Source organism: Castor canadensis, chromosome 2 (genome assembly GCF_047511655.1).
Source record: "Castor canadensis chromosome 2, mCasCan1.hap1v2, whole genome shotgun sequence".
Classification (NCBI taxonomy): Eukaryota; Metazoa; Chordata; class Mammalia; order Rodentia; family Castoridae; genus Castor; species Castor canadensis.
The window spans coordinates 58,719,318-58,736,817 of record NC_133387.1 but is presented as its reverse complement, the minus strand read 5'-3'; the positions used below and the strand labels follow the sequence as shown (position 1 = coordinate 58,736,817).

At 34.1% G+C, this 17,500-nt stretch overlaps 1 protein-coding gene across 4 annotated transcripts in view; it reads right to left on the bottom strand.

Moving 5' to 3' along the window:
* Sema3e (semaphorin 3E) overlaps window positions 1-17,500 on the bottom strand; it is a 275,022-nt gene that overhangs the window by 111,909 nt on the left and 145,613 nt on the right. For all 4 annotated transcript variants that reach the window (XM_020155039.2, XM_074064864.1, XM_074064865.1 and 1 more), the window contains exon 2: window positions 8,457-8,617. In XM_020155039.2, coding sequence (XP_020010628.2) covers window positions 8,457-8,617 — 161 coding nt within the window. The remainder of the gene's footprint in view (window positions 1-8,456; window positions 8,618-17,500) is intronic.

Below are 17,500 nucleotides of genomic sequence, written 5' to 3'. Positions count from 1 at the left end.
AATTTCTTAGAATGATCCTGATGAGGATGGGATTCAGATCCAGAATATGATCAGGGAGTTTAAGATACTTTAAGCAAGAGTAATAGGCAAAATGACTCTCTTTTGGTAGTGGTGGGAAATTCTCATGATTGGTAAGGCAAATGGAATTATGAAGTTGGAAATTTTATAGTGAAGAGCATGATTTAGCAATAGAATAGGTTTACCTGTTTTTTGTGAATGTGATGTGAACACAACAGAACAAAATTTTATTGTCAAAAAGTGTTCATGGTTTGGGAAATGCAATGAATCCAATAATTTATAAAACAAAGCCAGTTCCTAAAAGTACTAATAAAATAAAGTATTTCTATTAAATGTTAGGTTCATATCTATTTAAAAATTACATGGAAAAAGTCATTCTTATGTGTGTGTCTATTCACATAAGTTTTACTTAATATATACAAAGCAATTCCTCATTTAGCACCACTTAAGAGGATGAGTGTTTCCCAAGGTGTACAGAGATACCTACTACTCTAGCATTTCACAATCTTGGATGTACATTACGGTCACCTGTTGGGTTTTTAAGAATCACTACTTATTCCTCACTTCATTGCAGATGTGGGATGAAGGCATGGATATCATTTGAAAGATCCTGAGTTGTTTACATAATGTGCAGCCAAGTTTGGAATTTCTGCCACATAGAAAACAGGAACCTTCCTGTTTGCCAGGAGGGGAGAAGGTAAATAGCAGACAGACAGAGGGGGTGGGGCAAGCAGAAGGCAAATAAAATTAACCTAAAAGAACTAGAGAGTATCATTTTCAAAGTGGTTCTAACAATAAATACAATGGGTTTTTCAAGAAGGCAGACAGTAAAGAGAACAGATTTATTGAATGATGTTTGTGCTTATGTTCTTTGAGTGCTTACATTCTCAAAAATGAATACAAAACAGAACAACATAAGAAGCCATTTGTATCCAGTAGAGAGACAAATTGCAGCCAATTTCAGTAGAACATGAGAGTCGAAATCAGTGTGTAAGGATGATGAGGCATAAAAACACAAATAAAAGTGGTCTGACTGGTAATGTCTTAGTGTGAACAAGTGGAGATTTGGCAAAAAATGAAAAATAGACAAGAATATATCAAGGGCTGGGCTGCATGCCTGTAATCCTAGCTCCTTGGAAGTAGAGATCAGGAAGATCATGGCTTTAGCCCAAAAATTTTGGTGAAATCCCATCTCAATAAAAACAGCTGGGAGTGGTGGGTTGCAACTGTAATCCCAGCTGTGTGGGATCTAGGAAGATCATGGTATGAAGGAGGTCCTGGACAGAAGCAAGACCCTGTCTGAAAAAGTAACTAAAAGCTAAAAGGGTTGGGGGCATGGCTCAAATGGTAGAATGCCTGATTGGCAAGCTTAAGGCCCTGAGTTCAAGGCCTATGCCACAAAAACAAAATAAAGCAACAACAAAAATCCTACTAATAACAACAATAAAAGATCATGAAGAACTGGCTTTGCTAAACTGAGAAATTTATATTTATTTTACTCAAATTTTAGAATGCTTTGTAAAATGAAAATTATCTGGCAGAACTAGGGCTCAAAAAAATAAAAAAGAGTTCACTGTATGTACCAACTCAGAAATCAGAAAAAAAAATTCCAGCACTATTTACACTGTCTGATGAAATTCAGAATTTCTAGCATATAAATGTAGGGAACAAACTACAGTAGAATAAGTAGCAGATGTCACTGATTTATCTCGAAATATCATTAACAATCATCATCAATTTGAAATAATGGTGCTTAAGAGATCTGATGGGAGTATTATTATTTAATATGTTACTAAAGAAGCTACATGCTATGGCTTGAATATCAAATGTCCCCCACAGGTTCATGTGTTGAATGGTGGCACTATTTTGGGAGGTTCTGGAAACACTGGAAGATGGGGTCTAGCTGGAGGAATTGGTCCACTGGGAGAATGCTTTCGAGGGCTATGCCTGATCCCTGGTCCCTTCCCTTCTCCCTCTGCTTCCAACTCTCCATGGACCTCTGCCACATCTTTCTGCTGCTATGATGTTCTGCCTTGCCACAGGCTCAGATCAATGGAGCCAGGGACTATGGGGATGAAATCTCTAATCACTGAGCAAGATAAGCTTCTTCATTTTAAGTTGTTCTCTTGGGTATTTTGGTCACAGTGACACGAGTGTGACTAATACACCATGTTATCATATCACAGATTGCTATTTTTCACATTATGAGAACTGTATTTCAGTATATTTATATCTTGGTAACCTTATCTCAATATTTTATTTTGTAATCCTGTATATATATATATATATATATATATATATATATATATATATATATATATACATTATAGATCGACAGGTTTCCCGGACTTGCAAATGGATATGTAATGTATAATAAGTTAAGAATCCCTATGCAAAATCATGTTTGTTGATTTTGTAGAAAGAGGAAGAGAAAATGATAATATAAAAAGATAGAAAAATCAATCCTGGCAGAGTAGAACTCAGGTCATGTGCAAAAAGAATGGCATTTCATAAAATGGGAAGGCTGCCTCCATTGTACCAAGAAAAGAGGAAGGAAAAGTCACACAGAAACAATAGCTCTGGTGTTGATAGAATGAGGGTCAATACATCTAATGGCTTCAATTTTCTAAATGAAGTTAAAATTTAAGGTTATTCATCCTTGAATTGATCATCAGGACTATTATCATATTATGTCCCTGTTAACTATAGCCACCATTGGAAGTATTGACCTTCACCCCAGGTCAACAATCAATACTTGGACTCATATTCCATAGTGTTCATAATAGCCCCTGACTGACCCACCCTTCTGAATACCTCAAACCCTTCTGTTAAATCTCTGGACTATCATTAGCAAAATTCCCTGTAACCTCAACCTATGTTCCTTTACCTTTTTGCTCTAATTAAAACCAGATTGTCCCTTGAGACAACTCTTTTCTACCAGCCATCTCTAATGGTGGTAGCTTTTTTTGTACACTGAGCCCATATAAGATAAATGTATTGTAATTGATTCTTCTTGCCTCTTTTGGGCTAATTTTCCTTCTCTCCAATCTCATTTTCTTAATAAAAATTTAAACTAGAATAATTAAAATAAAAACTTACTTACATTGAAGTCCATATTATCATTTTATTACCACCTATTACCCTCATCCTTATTATAGTCATCTACCAACATCCTTTGTCTTTCTCTTCTTTTTAACAGAAGAACTTTTTAAATTTAGATTAATTTCCTATTGACAAAGATTAGTCATCACCTTGGCCAATTCATGCCCTATCTTTACTATTTCAATAATCTAGTTCTTCAAATTAACTCCAGTCACATATTCTGGTGCTAACTTTGTAGCTCTCCTGTCCAATCTGTTGGCCACTGTAACCACAACTGGTTACAGAGCCTGGAAATATGGCTAGTGGTCATTCTCCTTGGGTCTGTTCTCAAGTATTATTTCTCTGTAAAGTGTTTTTCAAACCACCCTACTTCCCCCTCCAAACCTTTGATTCTTTTATCACCCTACACTGTTTAGGTTTTCTTCGTAGCACTATCATATTTTGTATTCTAGAATGTAATTATTTTATTATTCCACTGCATTGTCTAATTTTTACATTGCATGTGTTTAATAATTTATTAAAATTATAATGAAATAAATTAAAAGTAACTAAAAATGAAATTCTAGTTGCTAAGATAGTAAGGTATTAGTACAGAAATAAGTGAATCATGAGAAGAATGTTAAGGAATATGTGATCATGGAGATTAATGTGGAAAATAAATTTTAAAACTAAAAACAAGGGAAGAATAAATATAAACTCCAGAAAAGTAATTGCTTCAGGGCAGCAGATGGATGTGGAAGGAATCAGAAGATAAAGTTAGTTACCCTTGTAATGAGATTGGTGATATTCTCAGTCTTGAGCTGGCTGGTGCTTTTGCAGGTGATTTGAAATTATTATACATTCTAAAATATTTAAGCTATTTACATTCTTATGTCTATTAAAAACATTAAATACATTTTACATTTTAAAAGATATCAAAGCTAAAAAATATAAAGTAAGAAAATGATGAAAATGAGCATTGGTTACATTTTGTAGATACTCAATCTGAAGAGAAGAAGGAGGGATGTAGTAGGACAGGATAGAACATGTATGCATGTGTGTGTGTGTCTTTAATGGGAGGATCTGGATCCTACATATACATAGGTGGCTACATTCAAAAATTTGACTCAAGAAAATTGCCTCCAGGGAGTATCTAGCAATATCCAGAGATGTTATTTTGATTGTCATGTCTGTGTGGAGGATTGCCATGCTACTGGAATCTCCTGGAAAAAGATCTGGAATTAAGTTAAACATCCTAAAGCACAAATGACATCAAGAATTGTTCAAAATGTCAATAGATATTAACCCTTTGTTAAGAAAACCAGTAACAGAGAAAGCAAAAGAGGAGACATTAAAAATAAAATAGCAAACAACTGAAAGAGCAGAGTTCAGGCAAGACAGGAGGAGAACTTGGCTGAAAAGAGGTGCATTACATCTTCAGAGCCTGGAGACCACCAAAGAGCCAAAGCTGTCTTAAGTCCACTCCTTTAAACAGAGATCTGTGAAGCTGACCTCATTCCAGCTCTGCTGTAACTAGAAATAAACACAAAGGACCTATTGAGAGTTTTATTGCTAATCACTCTGGAGAAACAGGCAGGACAAGTATGAAATAAGAACCGTAGGTCGTATGAAGTTACGTCAGAGCTAAGTAAGTGGACGCCTCAGGGTTCTCTCTGGATATGCCCCTACTGTGGGCCTGAGAGGGGCCTTCCCAATGTTGACATTATAAGTTTGAGTCAACTTTATTATTTGAAAAGCCTTCCCCACAAATTGTGTAAGCTCTGGGTCCCACAAAATGAAGATTTATCCTTGAGGGCAGAAGAGATATCCAACTTAATCATTTTTATAGCTGGTTTCCTGAACATTCTTGCTAGATGCACTCTGAAGCTCAATGGCTGCCTACTTCTTGATTTAGTCCCCTAAGAGGCAGTTCATAAAATCTCATTGCTCTCCAGGTCTCCTATTCTTATATAGTTTTCACAGGTCATTTCCTCTATAAAAGCCTGTCTCTGGTATGAAAGGCCTTAGCGTACAATTAGACCAAACAATAAATGAAAATAAGTACATGATTCAATTTCTGCTCTTCTGAAGGGAATTACATTAGAGGAAGCTGCAACCTCTGGATCTTATGGTACCAATAGGAAAGAATGGCTTAAAACAATTGTCAGGAGATTCTGTGTACATGAGGTCACTGAATAAGCTATTTATAATCATGATTCCAGGGACCTTCTCCATGAGATTCCCATGATCCTGGCCCAAAGATGACAATTTAAGAACTATTTCCTTAATGCAAAGATTCATAACATTTTGATATACCGGATCCCTTGGAGGATCTTTTAATATTCACAAGCTAAAAATTTTAATAAAGGAATCAATCTAACCACCTTAGTTATAACTCCTATCTTAGATAATCCTTAGCCAAGAAATCCTTCAGAGAAAGAAAGCAAGAGAGAAAGAGAGACAGAAATAGAGCCAGACAGCCAGAGAGAAAGCAGTACGTGTTGAAGTGGGAAAGATAACACCCAATGAGTGAAAGAATAATCCATAAAAATTTGCCAGAAGGAGATCATGTGAATGTCCACGCATGTACATTAGAGAGTAGACAGAAAGACAGCAACCGACACTCATGTGTTTAAAGTCAAAGAGAACACAGGGAAAATAAAACTAAAGGTGCTAGGAAGAAAAAGGCTTAGGGTGAAATATACTTGCTTCTACTCCATCCTGCAACAACTGAAATGATAGTAAAAAGATAAAAAAGACACAATCCAAAAAGGACAAATAAGACTGGCATGTGCCCGCCAAAGAAATATCAGCAACATTTTAGAAACTGTAAAACATATGGCCAAGTGTTGACTGGCTTTACACAGTTGGAAAGCAGAAATCAAAATGCCAACAAGGTGAAAGGGGCCTGTCAGCATGCCGATTCATGAAAAGTAACTTCAGCAATGTCCAGAAATTAGAAGTCCAGAGAGTTGGGAAAGAGTATAGGTAATAAATTCAGGAGAAACATTTCGATACATGTAAAATGTGCAGAAAGGCCAGACAATAGAGAGAGGAGAAAAGTTTGACTTACAGGAGTTCCAGAAAGAGTCAAAAGGAGAATGGATAGAAAGAAAAATGTCAAAGAACAATGAGCATTTCCTAGAGCTAAGGCCTCAGAGCCCCTAGCAGATAGGCTCACTGTGTCTCAGTACAATGAATAAAAAAAGATCCATGATAAGAGACATATGGGAACGTTTTGCAACAGATAGTAAGAGAGAGATTCTAAATGCATGGGCTCAGAATAGGTGGCAGGAAGGAGGTCACCTACAAAACTTTGAAATTACAAAGCCATCATACTGCTCAATAGCTACGATAAAGCTTGAAAATAATGGACCAATAATTCTCAAAATTCTGAAGCAATTAGATTTCAACCTAGAATTTCATATCCACCTATCAATTACAGGTAAAGTTTGAATAAAATTTTTCAAATACAATAAACTCAAAATTTGACCTTAAATCTTTCTTTAAGACACTAGAAGAGGGTATGCTTTTGCAAAATGTCATATAAAGTTCAAAAGATGAGGTACCCAGAAACTAAGGGCCATGCAGGTGGAAGGGCTAGGGGTTGCCCAGGATAACTATGAAGCTAAGTTGCAGAGGTCAAGAGGATCCATTTCACTGTAATGGAAGAAGTGGAAAGTCCCAATAGAAAGGTTGGTGAAAATTAGTGAAGCTTATATAAAAGTACTTCATAGGCATGCATAAAAACAATAATGAAACATGTAGGAAATAATTTAATGGGGGAGAGGATAATGGAGGGGATGAATTTGATCACAGTACTTTTTATGCGTGGATGGAAATATCACAATGAAACTCCTTTTGTACAATTAATGTATGCTAATTTTGAAAGCTAATAAAATCTCCCCAGATAAAAAAGGAATAAATTTTAATTTCAGGATAAACAAGAAAATTAAGAAATAAAATAACAAAAGAAAAGGAAATAAAGGATAGAAAGAAGAAAGGGAGGGAGGGAGAAAGATGAGAGTAAGTGAGGAAGAAAAGGAGGAAAGTGGCAATGTGACAAACTAAACTTACACTGAGTAGCTCAGTAGTGAATACTACTTTCCTAATTATAATAATATAAGCATTATTTATTTACATTACTTGTGTTTGAACTCAGGCCTTATGCTTCCTAGGAAGAACACAACCACTTGAGCTCAGTCACCAGCACAACATGTAATTATTATTTAACCAAAAATTTCAGTATAACTACATTGGGAAAATGGAGGACAGGTGACTGAAGGGTTGCTGGTGAAGGGTAGTACACAGATATGTGAGCTGTGCTTCTGCAAGAGAAGAAAGTTAACATGCTTACCCTTCTTAAAGTTAGCAGATATTGCTAAAGTCTGAAACAAAAATATAAATAAAGACTAGTTAACAAATATTGGCTTTGTATTTGAGAATGAGGGTGCTGGGATTGAATCCAAAGTCATGTACATGCTAGACATATGCTGGACCACTGAGCTACATCCCCAGTTCTTAACATAAAAAATATTATATAGAAATAAAGAAACAAGAACCAGAAGAAGAAATAGCAAAACATTTTAAATTATTTCCTCTAGGGAGTAGGAATTGGCAAGGACCAAGGGATGCTGTTTTTTGTTATATTTTCTTTAAAAGACTTTTAAAAACATGGACAACAGCCATTTCATAAACACAAAAATAAATTATAAAAAAAGTGGATATCATGCATACATCTGTACTCACAAAATATTGTGATCTAAATATTTCTGCAAGTTTTATGCAAATCTGTATGTCTAAAAACTTTCACCCAATTGAATTATGTATAAGAGTAGAGTGTAAGAATTATCTTTTTTTTTACAGTTAGCCATTTCAAAAATGTTGTGTGCATCCATATTTTAATATTGTACATTAATTAATCCATTAGGTTTAAGGAGCATTCATTTTAGCAGTATTTCTAAAAGAGACAGTTGTACTGATGTAACATAGCCATATTTCTTCCAGCGTGGAGGTCAGAGCAAGAGACCCAAAGGAACTGCTGATAATTCAGCTTGCTTTAACGTAGGCCCAGGACAGTGGGTGTGGTGACCAGGCCCATTATGCAAGAAGAATGTCAGGTCACCAGGCAGGAGTCTCTGGGGATCCGTACATCAATGGTGTGCTAGAAAGGTTCATATACTATACTTTATAAACTTTTCCCAAGATGATTTCATTTTTAATGACTATTTTATTTTAATAAAGTAATCACTCAAAATTTTAAAGTGGTCAACACAGTGGAAAAAATAGGTCAAGTAACATCTTGCAATCTCCCTCCTTTTCTTTCCCTCTTGAAAAACAGTTTGATGTTTCCATACCTCTTTATATCCATCACTGATTCGTTCCAAGCTGAGGGAATACACAAGGTCCCTGCCTCCCACAAATAGTCGTTCCTGATACTCATCCAGCAGCATTGTATGGAGATCAAGAAATCCAAAAGGACTATGAAATATCGATGTTCTGTTCAGATCCAAGAGTTCTGAAATGCAAAGAGATATGTATAATAAACACAAGAAAAATGTAAATGCCTTTATAACATTCTCATAACTGTATTTTCATCCTCATTGGACCTAAGAGGCTAATGTCCATTTTATCATAAATATAGAGCCTGTGACTTGTATTATACAAAAAGTGGTGAAATATAGTCACTACTCAGTATCTATAGAGGATTTTTTCCAGGCTCCTCCATATCAAAATCTAAGGATGTTCAAGTCCCTTATGTTAAATGGCAAAAATTTTGCCTATAACTCACCTATGCGCATTCTTCCCTGTACTTTAAATCATTTCTAGATTATTTATACTACCCAATTCAATGTAAATGCTATGTAAATCATCATTATACTGTATTTTTCTGGGAATAAAGATACAAAAAGTCTTTATATTCAATACAGACAAAATTATTAAAGGTAAAATTTGAAATATTGATTCATTTGACTATTCACCTAAGAAAAGACTATGAGAACAAGCTTTATTTGAAGGGAAAAAAAGGAATTAAAGAGATTAGAAGTTCTTAAATTCTGAAAGAAAAGAAAATCCTATTTAATAATTTTGTCAAGGTGAAAATCACTGTTGTCCTTATTGGGCATTCACAAATAAGAGAAAGTATTTTACTGCGTTTGACAGTTCAGTACTAAAATTTGGGTAAAATAATCCATGAGAGCCTTTGTTCTCATTTTGGGATCCAATATCATAACACTCCACTACTTGAGGCATTCCCACAGCCCCTTTTGGTTCTTAGTTGTTTTTCAGGTATATTCTCAAGCTTTTGCCCAGGCCAGCTACAGATTGCTGCCCTCTTGCCTATAGCCTCCTGAGTAGTTGGGATGAAAGATGCCCACTACCATGCCAAACTTGTTGGCCGAGATAAGATCTCAGTAACTTTTTGCCTAGGTTATCCTCAAGTCAAAATACTCCAGGTCTCCATCACATGAGGAGCTGGGATTACAGATGTGAGTCAAATTTCCGAGTGTTTTTACATAATGAAGTCATTACCTTATGAGTACAACTCATTAATCAAAGCCTGGTCACACATTAGCTACACTTAACAGGTTTCTAAACTAGAGAGTTGCCAAAAACGCTAAGGTGCAAAAATTAGAAGTGTGAAAGGTTACAAAGGTGTGAAAGGATTCAGATATGAAGACCCTACCTTAAAACATTCCCAAAGTGGAGTAAATGATGTCAATACTATAAAAAAATGTTTACACTGGAAAGAGGCAGACCAACACATAAAGAACTATTCCATGAGTTAATTCCATCTAGAGAAGACCTTGCTGACTTCCTGATGAGGTCAATACTGCCTACCTACATAATGCAAGTTAGATACTAACTTCTACTTGTTTTTATGAATTGTCAATTTCTATTAAGCTTATTATAATCCTGATAGTTTAAAGGTGATGTTTCTTACTTCTTTGTCAACTATAGTAAAACTATTTACTGAATCATCTATCTTATTTTATTCTGATAGATTAATTTTTCTTCCAACCTGTTCTTCCTCCCTGGCCATGTCTATCCAGGGATACAAAAATGCATACATGATCCTCTGAATACTTAGTTTAGAAACAGCAAAGGGAAAATCTGAAGTATGACAGATTATGCAAATTTTGTAAATGTTCCTTTTTAGTAACCTTTACTGTAAAACAAAAAAGCCAGAAATCTACTGCTGTAAAACTATTTAAATTTAGTATGGTCTTTTATTTTAATGATGCAAAAACTCAGGTGCCCAGAAATTTATCCATCATCTTAAAGGCATATACTTTTATAATGAGAAATCACACAAATTAGTTACTAAAACATGAGAATTAAAATACAACAGGTGTGTATATCATAACCAAAGTCTTATAGTAATCTGGAGAGACAAGTTCTAGTCTTTACTTTGATCCTAATTGCCAACATAACCTTGAAGAGTCTCTTTATCTCTTTAGCATAGATTTCACATGTTAATCCCCCTTGGACCTTTAAAATTCTTAAATCTTTGACTGACAAGCATTTTTAAGATACACTGATAGAACAGTATAAAAATAAGCACACTCAACATGCAGATGATTCTGTAGATGTCTAAGTACAGAACCGAGACTATAATTTTAGAGGACTAACAATGGGAGAGAACAAGCAATGACCAAGTTGAACTATCTCATCTTCTATATTTAAGCTTGCCTAAAGAAAGGTATCTTAAGATTGATTTACAATTTTTCATACATCTAAATGATTGTAGGATCAGCTAATCATTTTGTTGTAGCTGTTGTTGTTATAAGGAATTCTGGAGATTGTTTAGCTTGACTAATTAATATTACCTTAGAGAAAATTGCTACCAAAATATATTAAAATACATAAAGCTGAACATCATCACATGCCTTGGGCAATAAGTCAAGAAATTACATTTCATTTATGAAGATATTTCCTAGAATAATTCCTAAAGTCATTTTCAAGAAACCCCAAGGAATAGGGTATAATTTCCTTTAAACTTTTTGACAGTTTGAGAAAAGTTACATGTATTGAATGGTTCAGCTGCTCTAGAATCTGATCAACACCATGCAAAAGACCAGTGCCAACAGTTGAATTCCTAAGAAGTTGAGCTTGTGAATCGATATACTATTTCAGAATCAGCATTAAACAAAGCATATTAGTGCAATGGTTTATATTTTCTCATTCGCTTTTACAGGCATAATCCCTGATCTTGATCTTCAATTTTCTCTAAGACCTAATCTGTTTTTAACAGACTGTAACTCTCTCACATCTTTGACTTTGAATCATTATAGGTATCTAGGCTTTAAATAGATATCTGAAATAACAAACAGTGCCATTCCATGATAAAAGCTTTATTTAAAAATATTTTGTGTATTTGTTATATACTTTTATTATTTATTCAGTATTAATGCCATCCTTGTATTTTATTTATTCAATTATTTAACTTGCTTATTTTCAAAAGGAATCTGAGATTATTTGTACAAATAGATTTAATCAAATAAACATTTTTCTAGGGAGCTAGAGAGTAAGATGAGAAGGCTGTAATAAAGTTGTTTAAGTCATTCTTTTGTCTGACGCACTATTAAAACAAAACCCTAAATTCAGACTTCCTAAAGGTCAAAGTAAAAGTCAGTATAATATAAATAACAAAACAATAAAAACTGTATCATTTTGGTTAGGAGCATTATGTAGTATTAAGTACTAAGAGAAATTTCTCCTGAGGTTATCTTAAGCCGAAGGCTAAAAAATACCGTGTGAACATTCACTATCACTAAAAAATAAGGTGTCATGTTCCATATCTCTGCTTATAATTACAATACTTAATAAAAAGTCAACTGAACTCCTACCAAAATACAGTCTACCAAAAATGACTTTATGGTCATACAAGGCCATGTTAGTCAGGACATTGATGATTGCAAGAACAGAGTTAAATCAGGGTAATGCAAATCTAAGGACAGAAAGCTAGGCCTCAGGATAATTAGAAAACTACAGTAAAAGTAATTGCTCTCCTGAGAGGTACTCCATTTTTGCTTCTTGTTTGTCTTAATGTCACTGCTTCATTGTACTGATTTTGAGGGGCTTCCTCATTAGTTTGTTCATGGCCAAATATTTCTTTTGGCCCCCAGTTGTGTGCTACCTTCCAGCTCTCACCCACCACTATATGACATTAGTTCCACACTTCTCAGTTATCAAAGAAAAGACTAAAAGAAGCTGAGCAGTGTTTGCAATTCATTGATTGTTGGCTTCCTCTAGATTTGCTGCTTAGTGATTAATTACTCATTGGTAGTTAAGTGTGGAAGTCATGTGTTGAATAATGTGGTCTCTATAATTATATAGAGTCAGAGCAATCACCATGAAGGATATGTTTCAATTCCACAGGCAAACTATCCAGTCTGTTTTTATTTGTTAGTTAAACAGTAACAAATTTGCTATAATTTTAATTCTATAGCCTGAATAAATTGAATCTGCTATTTGTTGATATTCAATATATTCATATTACATGATAGAAAGTATATGCCAAGAAAGGTATTTGGATTTTTCACTAATTAATCAAAGCTATCTTCTCTAATAATAACTGAATTGTCAAAGTCATTCACACTACTTGATCCATATGCAATTTTTAGGTATTGAAGTATGCTTTATTTGTAAAAAAGAGCATTCTAAATATAAAAATCAATCAGTAAGATAAAAAGAGTAAAGTTTAGTAACTCATGGAATTCACAATTCTAAAAAAGAAGCAGAGATGTAATTATTGAGTAAACATCTAAAGAAATTATTTACATAAAGCGTACATAAGAAAACAAACTATAGCTTTTTTAATATGTTGAAAGAGATATTCCTAAAGAAAGAAGACCATCACTTGTGTTCTATAAATAGCATAACATAAAAGAAGACACAAAGTAATGAATTACTGTGAAAAGAGTTCAACTTCAGCTGATAATAGGGTTCAAGTGGCACAGCACCTATCTAGCAAGCAAAGGCCCTGAGTTCAAACCCCTACCAACAAAAAAAAAAATTAAACTTCATTAATTCTTCCAAGAAATTAGCATAAAATATCAATCTCAATACCTGATGAAGATGAGATTCAGAATATTGAAGCAGGACTCATCTAGAAGTTAATGATAGCATTTTTTTCCTCCAGTGAACATGAATTCCTTTATTAACAAAATTATAACATAAGTTAAAGGGGAGGGGTAGGAAATGCTTCCATTAATGTAACAGAATTTCCTCATATGTCTGGATCCTGTTCCTCCTGCCCTGATCTCAAACAGTAATTAATGTACATTGAGCACTTCTGTATCACATACCACCTAAGGGCTAGTCACTTATGATCTCATTTAGTCACTGTGCCACCCCTTGGAAATACTATAATCCCTAATTTCTACATTCAAAAATAGAAAATTGTGGAGACTCAGTGCATAGTTAAGGCTATTTGGTCAGTGTTAGTTCCAAAACTAAAGTTCATGTGAGCTGGAATGTCTATCATTACTGTGAACTCACATAGTCCTCACTTCCCATCCCAGAGTAAAAAGACTGGAGTGTTAAAAGCTTGTTCCTTATTAACAATGACACATTGTCCATTAAATACAAAATAGATGTATACTTCCTATTAACAATGATTCCACAATCTATGACATACTGGCCCTTTATAGAAGCCTCTAAGAAAAGTCTAGTCTACTAAGTGATTATAAAGTACCAGTAATTGAATTCATTTCTACAGAACTTGACATAAATAACAAAGCGGAATCAAAGATTTTTCCAGTATTTATTAATTAAGATTGATGTAATAAAAAATAATTAAATAGCAACAATATCATCAAGAAATGCTGGCTAATATCAATTCATTTGCCTTTTAATTTGATTTACCTTTACTTTGTATTTTATGGCCTAAAAAAATTACAGAATTTTTCATGTTGCTTTGACTTATCAATTTGTGATATTTTTAGTTTTTATATCTTATTTTTGAAGAGATTAGGATGTTTTTACCTAATTTGCTATAGAGTTCCAAGATATATTTAACTTTTTTTGGTGCATACTAAAAGCCAATAGGCAAGAAAGAAGATTTCCTTCCTTCTTAAGGACATTTTCTCTTTTCACTTTTAAAGCTAGTACTTTTAAGTCATATTAATGATTTTAGCTCACAATCATAGTACATAGACTTGGCATATTTACCAAGCAATGGCTAAATACTTTATCCCTTTGCACTACGTTAAGCAGTCCTGATAAAAGAAACAGAAAACATACAGGAAGAAGGGACAAAAGAAACTAATCCCAGGTAATCTACAGCCAACAGTGCAAATAACGGACAGTGCTGACTCAGTGAGGAGAGAACTCATCTTAAATTCTCTCTACTCTAAAAATACCATGAATTACTTGGGAAAGGAAGGGACAAAGGAACAAGAAGAAACTGAAATACACCAATCTGAGTTCATCCGGAAATTTTCTAAAGAGGGAACTAATTATTACAGCTAAACTGCATGCTAATTATCAGCTGTCAATGAAGATGTACACCAAGGATTTAGTCATTTCCTCTAAGGCCTTTCTTTCTAACCTATAAGGCTCATAGTCTGAAAACTCACTGACATCAATATACTACAGAGACAGTTCTCTACACTTTGTCTAGATATATCTAAATTCCACACTTCCGTGTGAAGATGGAGGAGGTCCTGAGTACATATTTTACAACTCCCAACAAAGCTAGGCTTGCAAGAGAGAGGTGTTTCTTTCTTAAATGCACAGTTCTTATTTCCATGTCACCTGCCAAGGAAGATCCAGGACCATAACTAAATTGTTATTTCCCCAAACAATTACTTTATTCAATGTGTGTCTTAAAGTTAATTCAACCAAGAATTGAATTAAAGACATAAGCATTTTTCATAAAAATGAAATATGGAAATGAGCATTAGAAGTTTTCTAAAAAGGAAAAGGCTTCTTATGTCATTCTTTGATGATTTTTGACAGATGTGACAGAGTAGAGCTACTGGGATGTAATAGTGTTAAAATAGATGGGTTAAAAAAGAAGCAAAAGAAAGTAAAGAAATTTAGGAACCCAGGATGTAGTCATTGACAGAGTGCTTACCTCAGCATGTGCCTCGTGTACAAGCACGTACACACACGAAGATTACCTAATTTGAAATGCGTAAACAGGAGATGGTCATGTTTTGTTACTTGCTCTTTTTAGCAATGGACAATAAAAGTTTATTCCCTGAACCTTTAGATACTTTTTCACAAATCAAAGGAATATATAGTTGTATTCCAAGATTTTCAATCATTAACCACTTCCAATGAAAGTAAAATGTTTTAATGTATGTAAGAATAGTCCAGATATTAAAGTCTTTTATTTCTTTAAAAAATGTAATTCAGAATTTTACCATTCCTTGTGTTCTTATTTTATGGAGATGATAATTATTTAGTCTTACAGATGCTGTTCTGACTCTTCTATGAACAAGAAGTCACATGAGACAAGTTTACACAGAATCACTGTCTTTCTATATCTCACACATATGTATCTGTGTGAGTATTTAAATTGTCTAACTGAAGAAAAACAAAGAACATAAAAGACTACACCCTAAAAGTCAATGATTTAAAAATTTGCTCATGATCGCCACTTCTAAATGTTTAATTATGATTCTATTTTATTTTGCTAGAGGCCAAAGGAGCAAGACCTATGTAAATAGCTTTCTGAACTGAACCTTGAGAGCCTTGTAAACCAGAGCAGGTTATACTATATGTAGTGAGAAGACACTCAAAGTTTTTAAGAGCAATTACATGATCAATTAACTTTAAAAAGTGGGTTTTGATGTGCATAATGGCCATAAGGGGGCAAGAGAGAATGAAAAGAGGTTTGATGACCATTTCTTTCAAAAGCAAGTGGGAAGAACGATAGCAGCAAAGCAAAGTGCATTGTAGAGGTAGGAACTTGAAGGCTTAAATAGAAGAAGGCTAGGTTTCGAATTTTATACAATAAGGTAAACATTTTTTTAATTTAATTTTTTTGGGATTGGCATGATAATTCAGTTTAGTGATTATCTTAGCATTTCAGAGGAATGTGAAGAAACACTATAAATTTAACACAAATCAGATTTTTGTTTCACTCATTTTATTTTGTAAATTGATTTAATGGTTAAGATTTTTCAAAACTTATGTACTTGATAAAATTGGGCATATATTTTTTTAAAAAAGAAAATGCATTTTATGGTTCAAAACTCAAAAGAATGTAAAGCTTTATAATGATAAACTGCCTGGTTCTGCCTGGTTTTCACTCCTCTATCCTCCCTGTATCAATCCTGTTTAATTTCTTAGGCAGTCTTGCAGATTTACTTATGCATATACAACATCTTCATTAGCTCCCTTCATTTTCTATGCACAAAAGTGAGGCTTGCTTTTCTTCACTTAAAATATCTTGGAAATTTCTGTATCAAAACTTAGAAAGAATACAGTTGCATAACATTCTACATTTTGGATTACCTAAGGATGGCAGAGATTTGAATTCTTTCAATTTTTGCTATTAAAAAAGTACTACAATTCATGTACATGTATTATGCATACCTATGTAAGTATAAGCATATTTGTAAAAAAAAATTAGAAGGGACTTACTTGGTTAAAATACATAAGAATTTGTAGTTTTTATAAATATTGTCAAATTTGCCTCCATTGGATCATATTAATTTAGAATTTCACTACTAGACACTAGAGTGACTATATTCCCATGGTATCCTCAATGACATTGTATAATTAAAGTTTAGAATTTTGCTGATCTGATTGGGGAAATACAAATTTTTTTTCATTTTTCTTTTATTATTCATATGTGCATACAAGGCTTGGTTCATTTCTCCCCCCTGCCCCCACCCCCTCCCTTACCACCCACTCCGCCCCCTCCCTCTCCCCCCCTATTACCCAGCAGAAACTATTTTGCTCTTATTTCTAATTTTGTTGTAGAGAGTGTAAAAGCAATAATAGGAAGGAACAAGGGTTTTTGCTGGTTGAGATAAGGATAGCTATACAGGGCATTGACTCACATTGATTTCCTGTGCGTGGGTGTTACACAATGGAATTCTATGCAGCCATGAAGAACGAAATGTTATCATTTGCTGGTAAATGGATGGAATTGGAGAACATCATTCTGAGTGAGGTTTACCTGGCCCAAAAGACCAAAAAATCGTATGTTCTCCCTCATATGTGGACATTAGATCAAGGGCAAACACAACAAGGGGATTGGACTATGAATACATGATAAAAGCGAGAGCACAGAAGTAAGGGGTGAGGATAGGTAAGACACCTAAAAAACTAGCTAGCATTTGTTGCCCTTAACACAGAAAAACTAAAGCAGATACCTTAAAGCAACTGAGGCCAATAGGAAAAGGGGAGCAGGTACTAGAGAAAAGGTTAGATCAAAAAG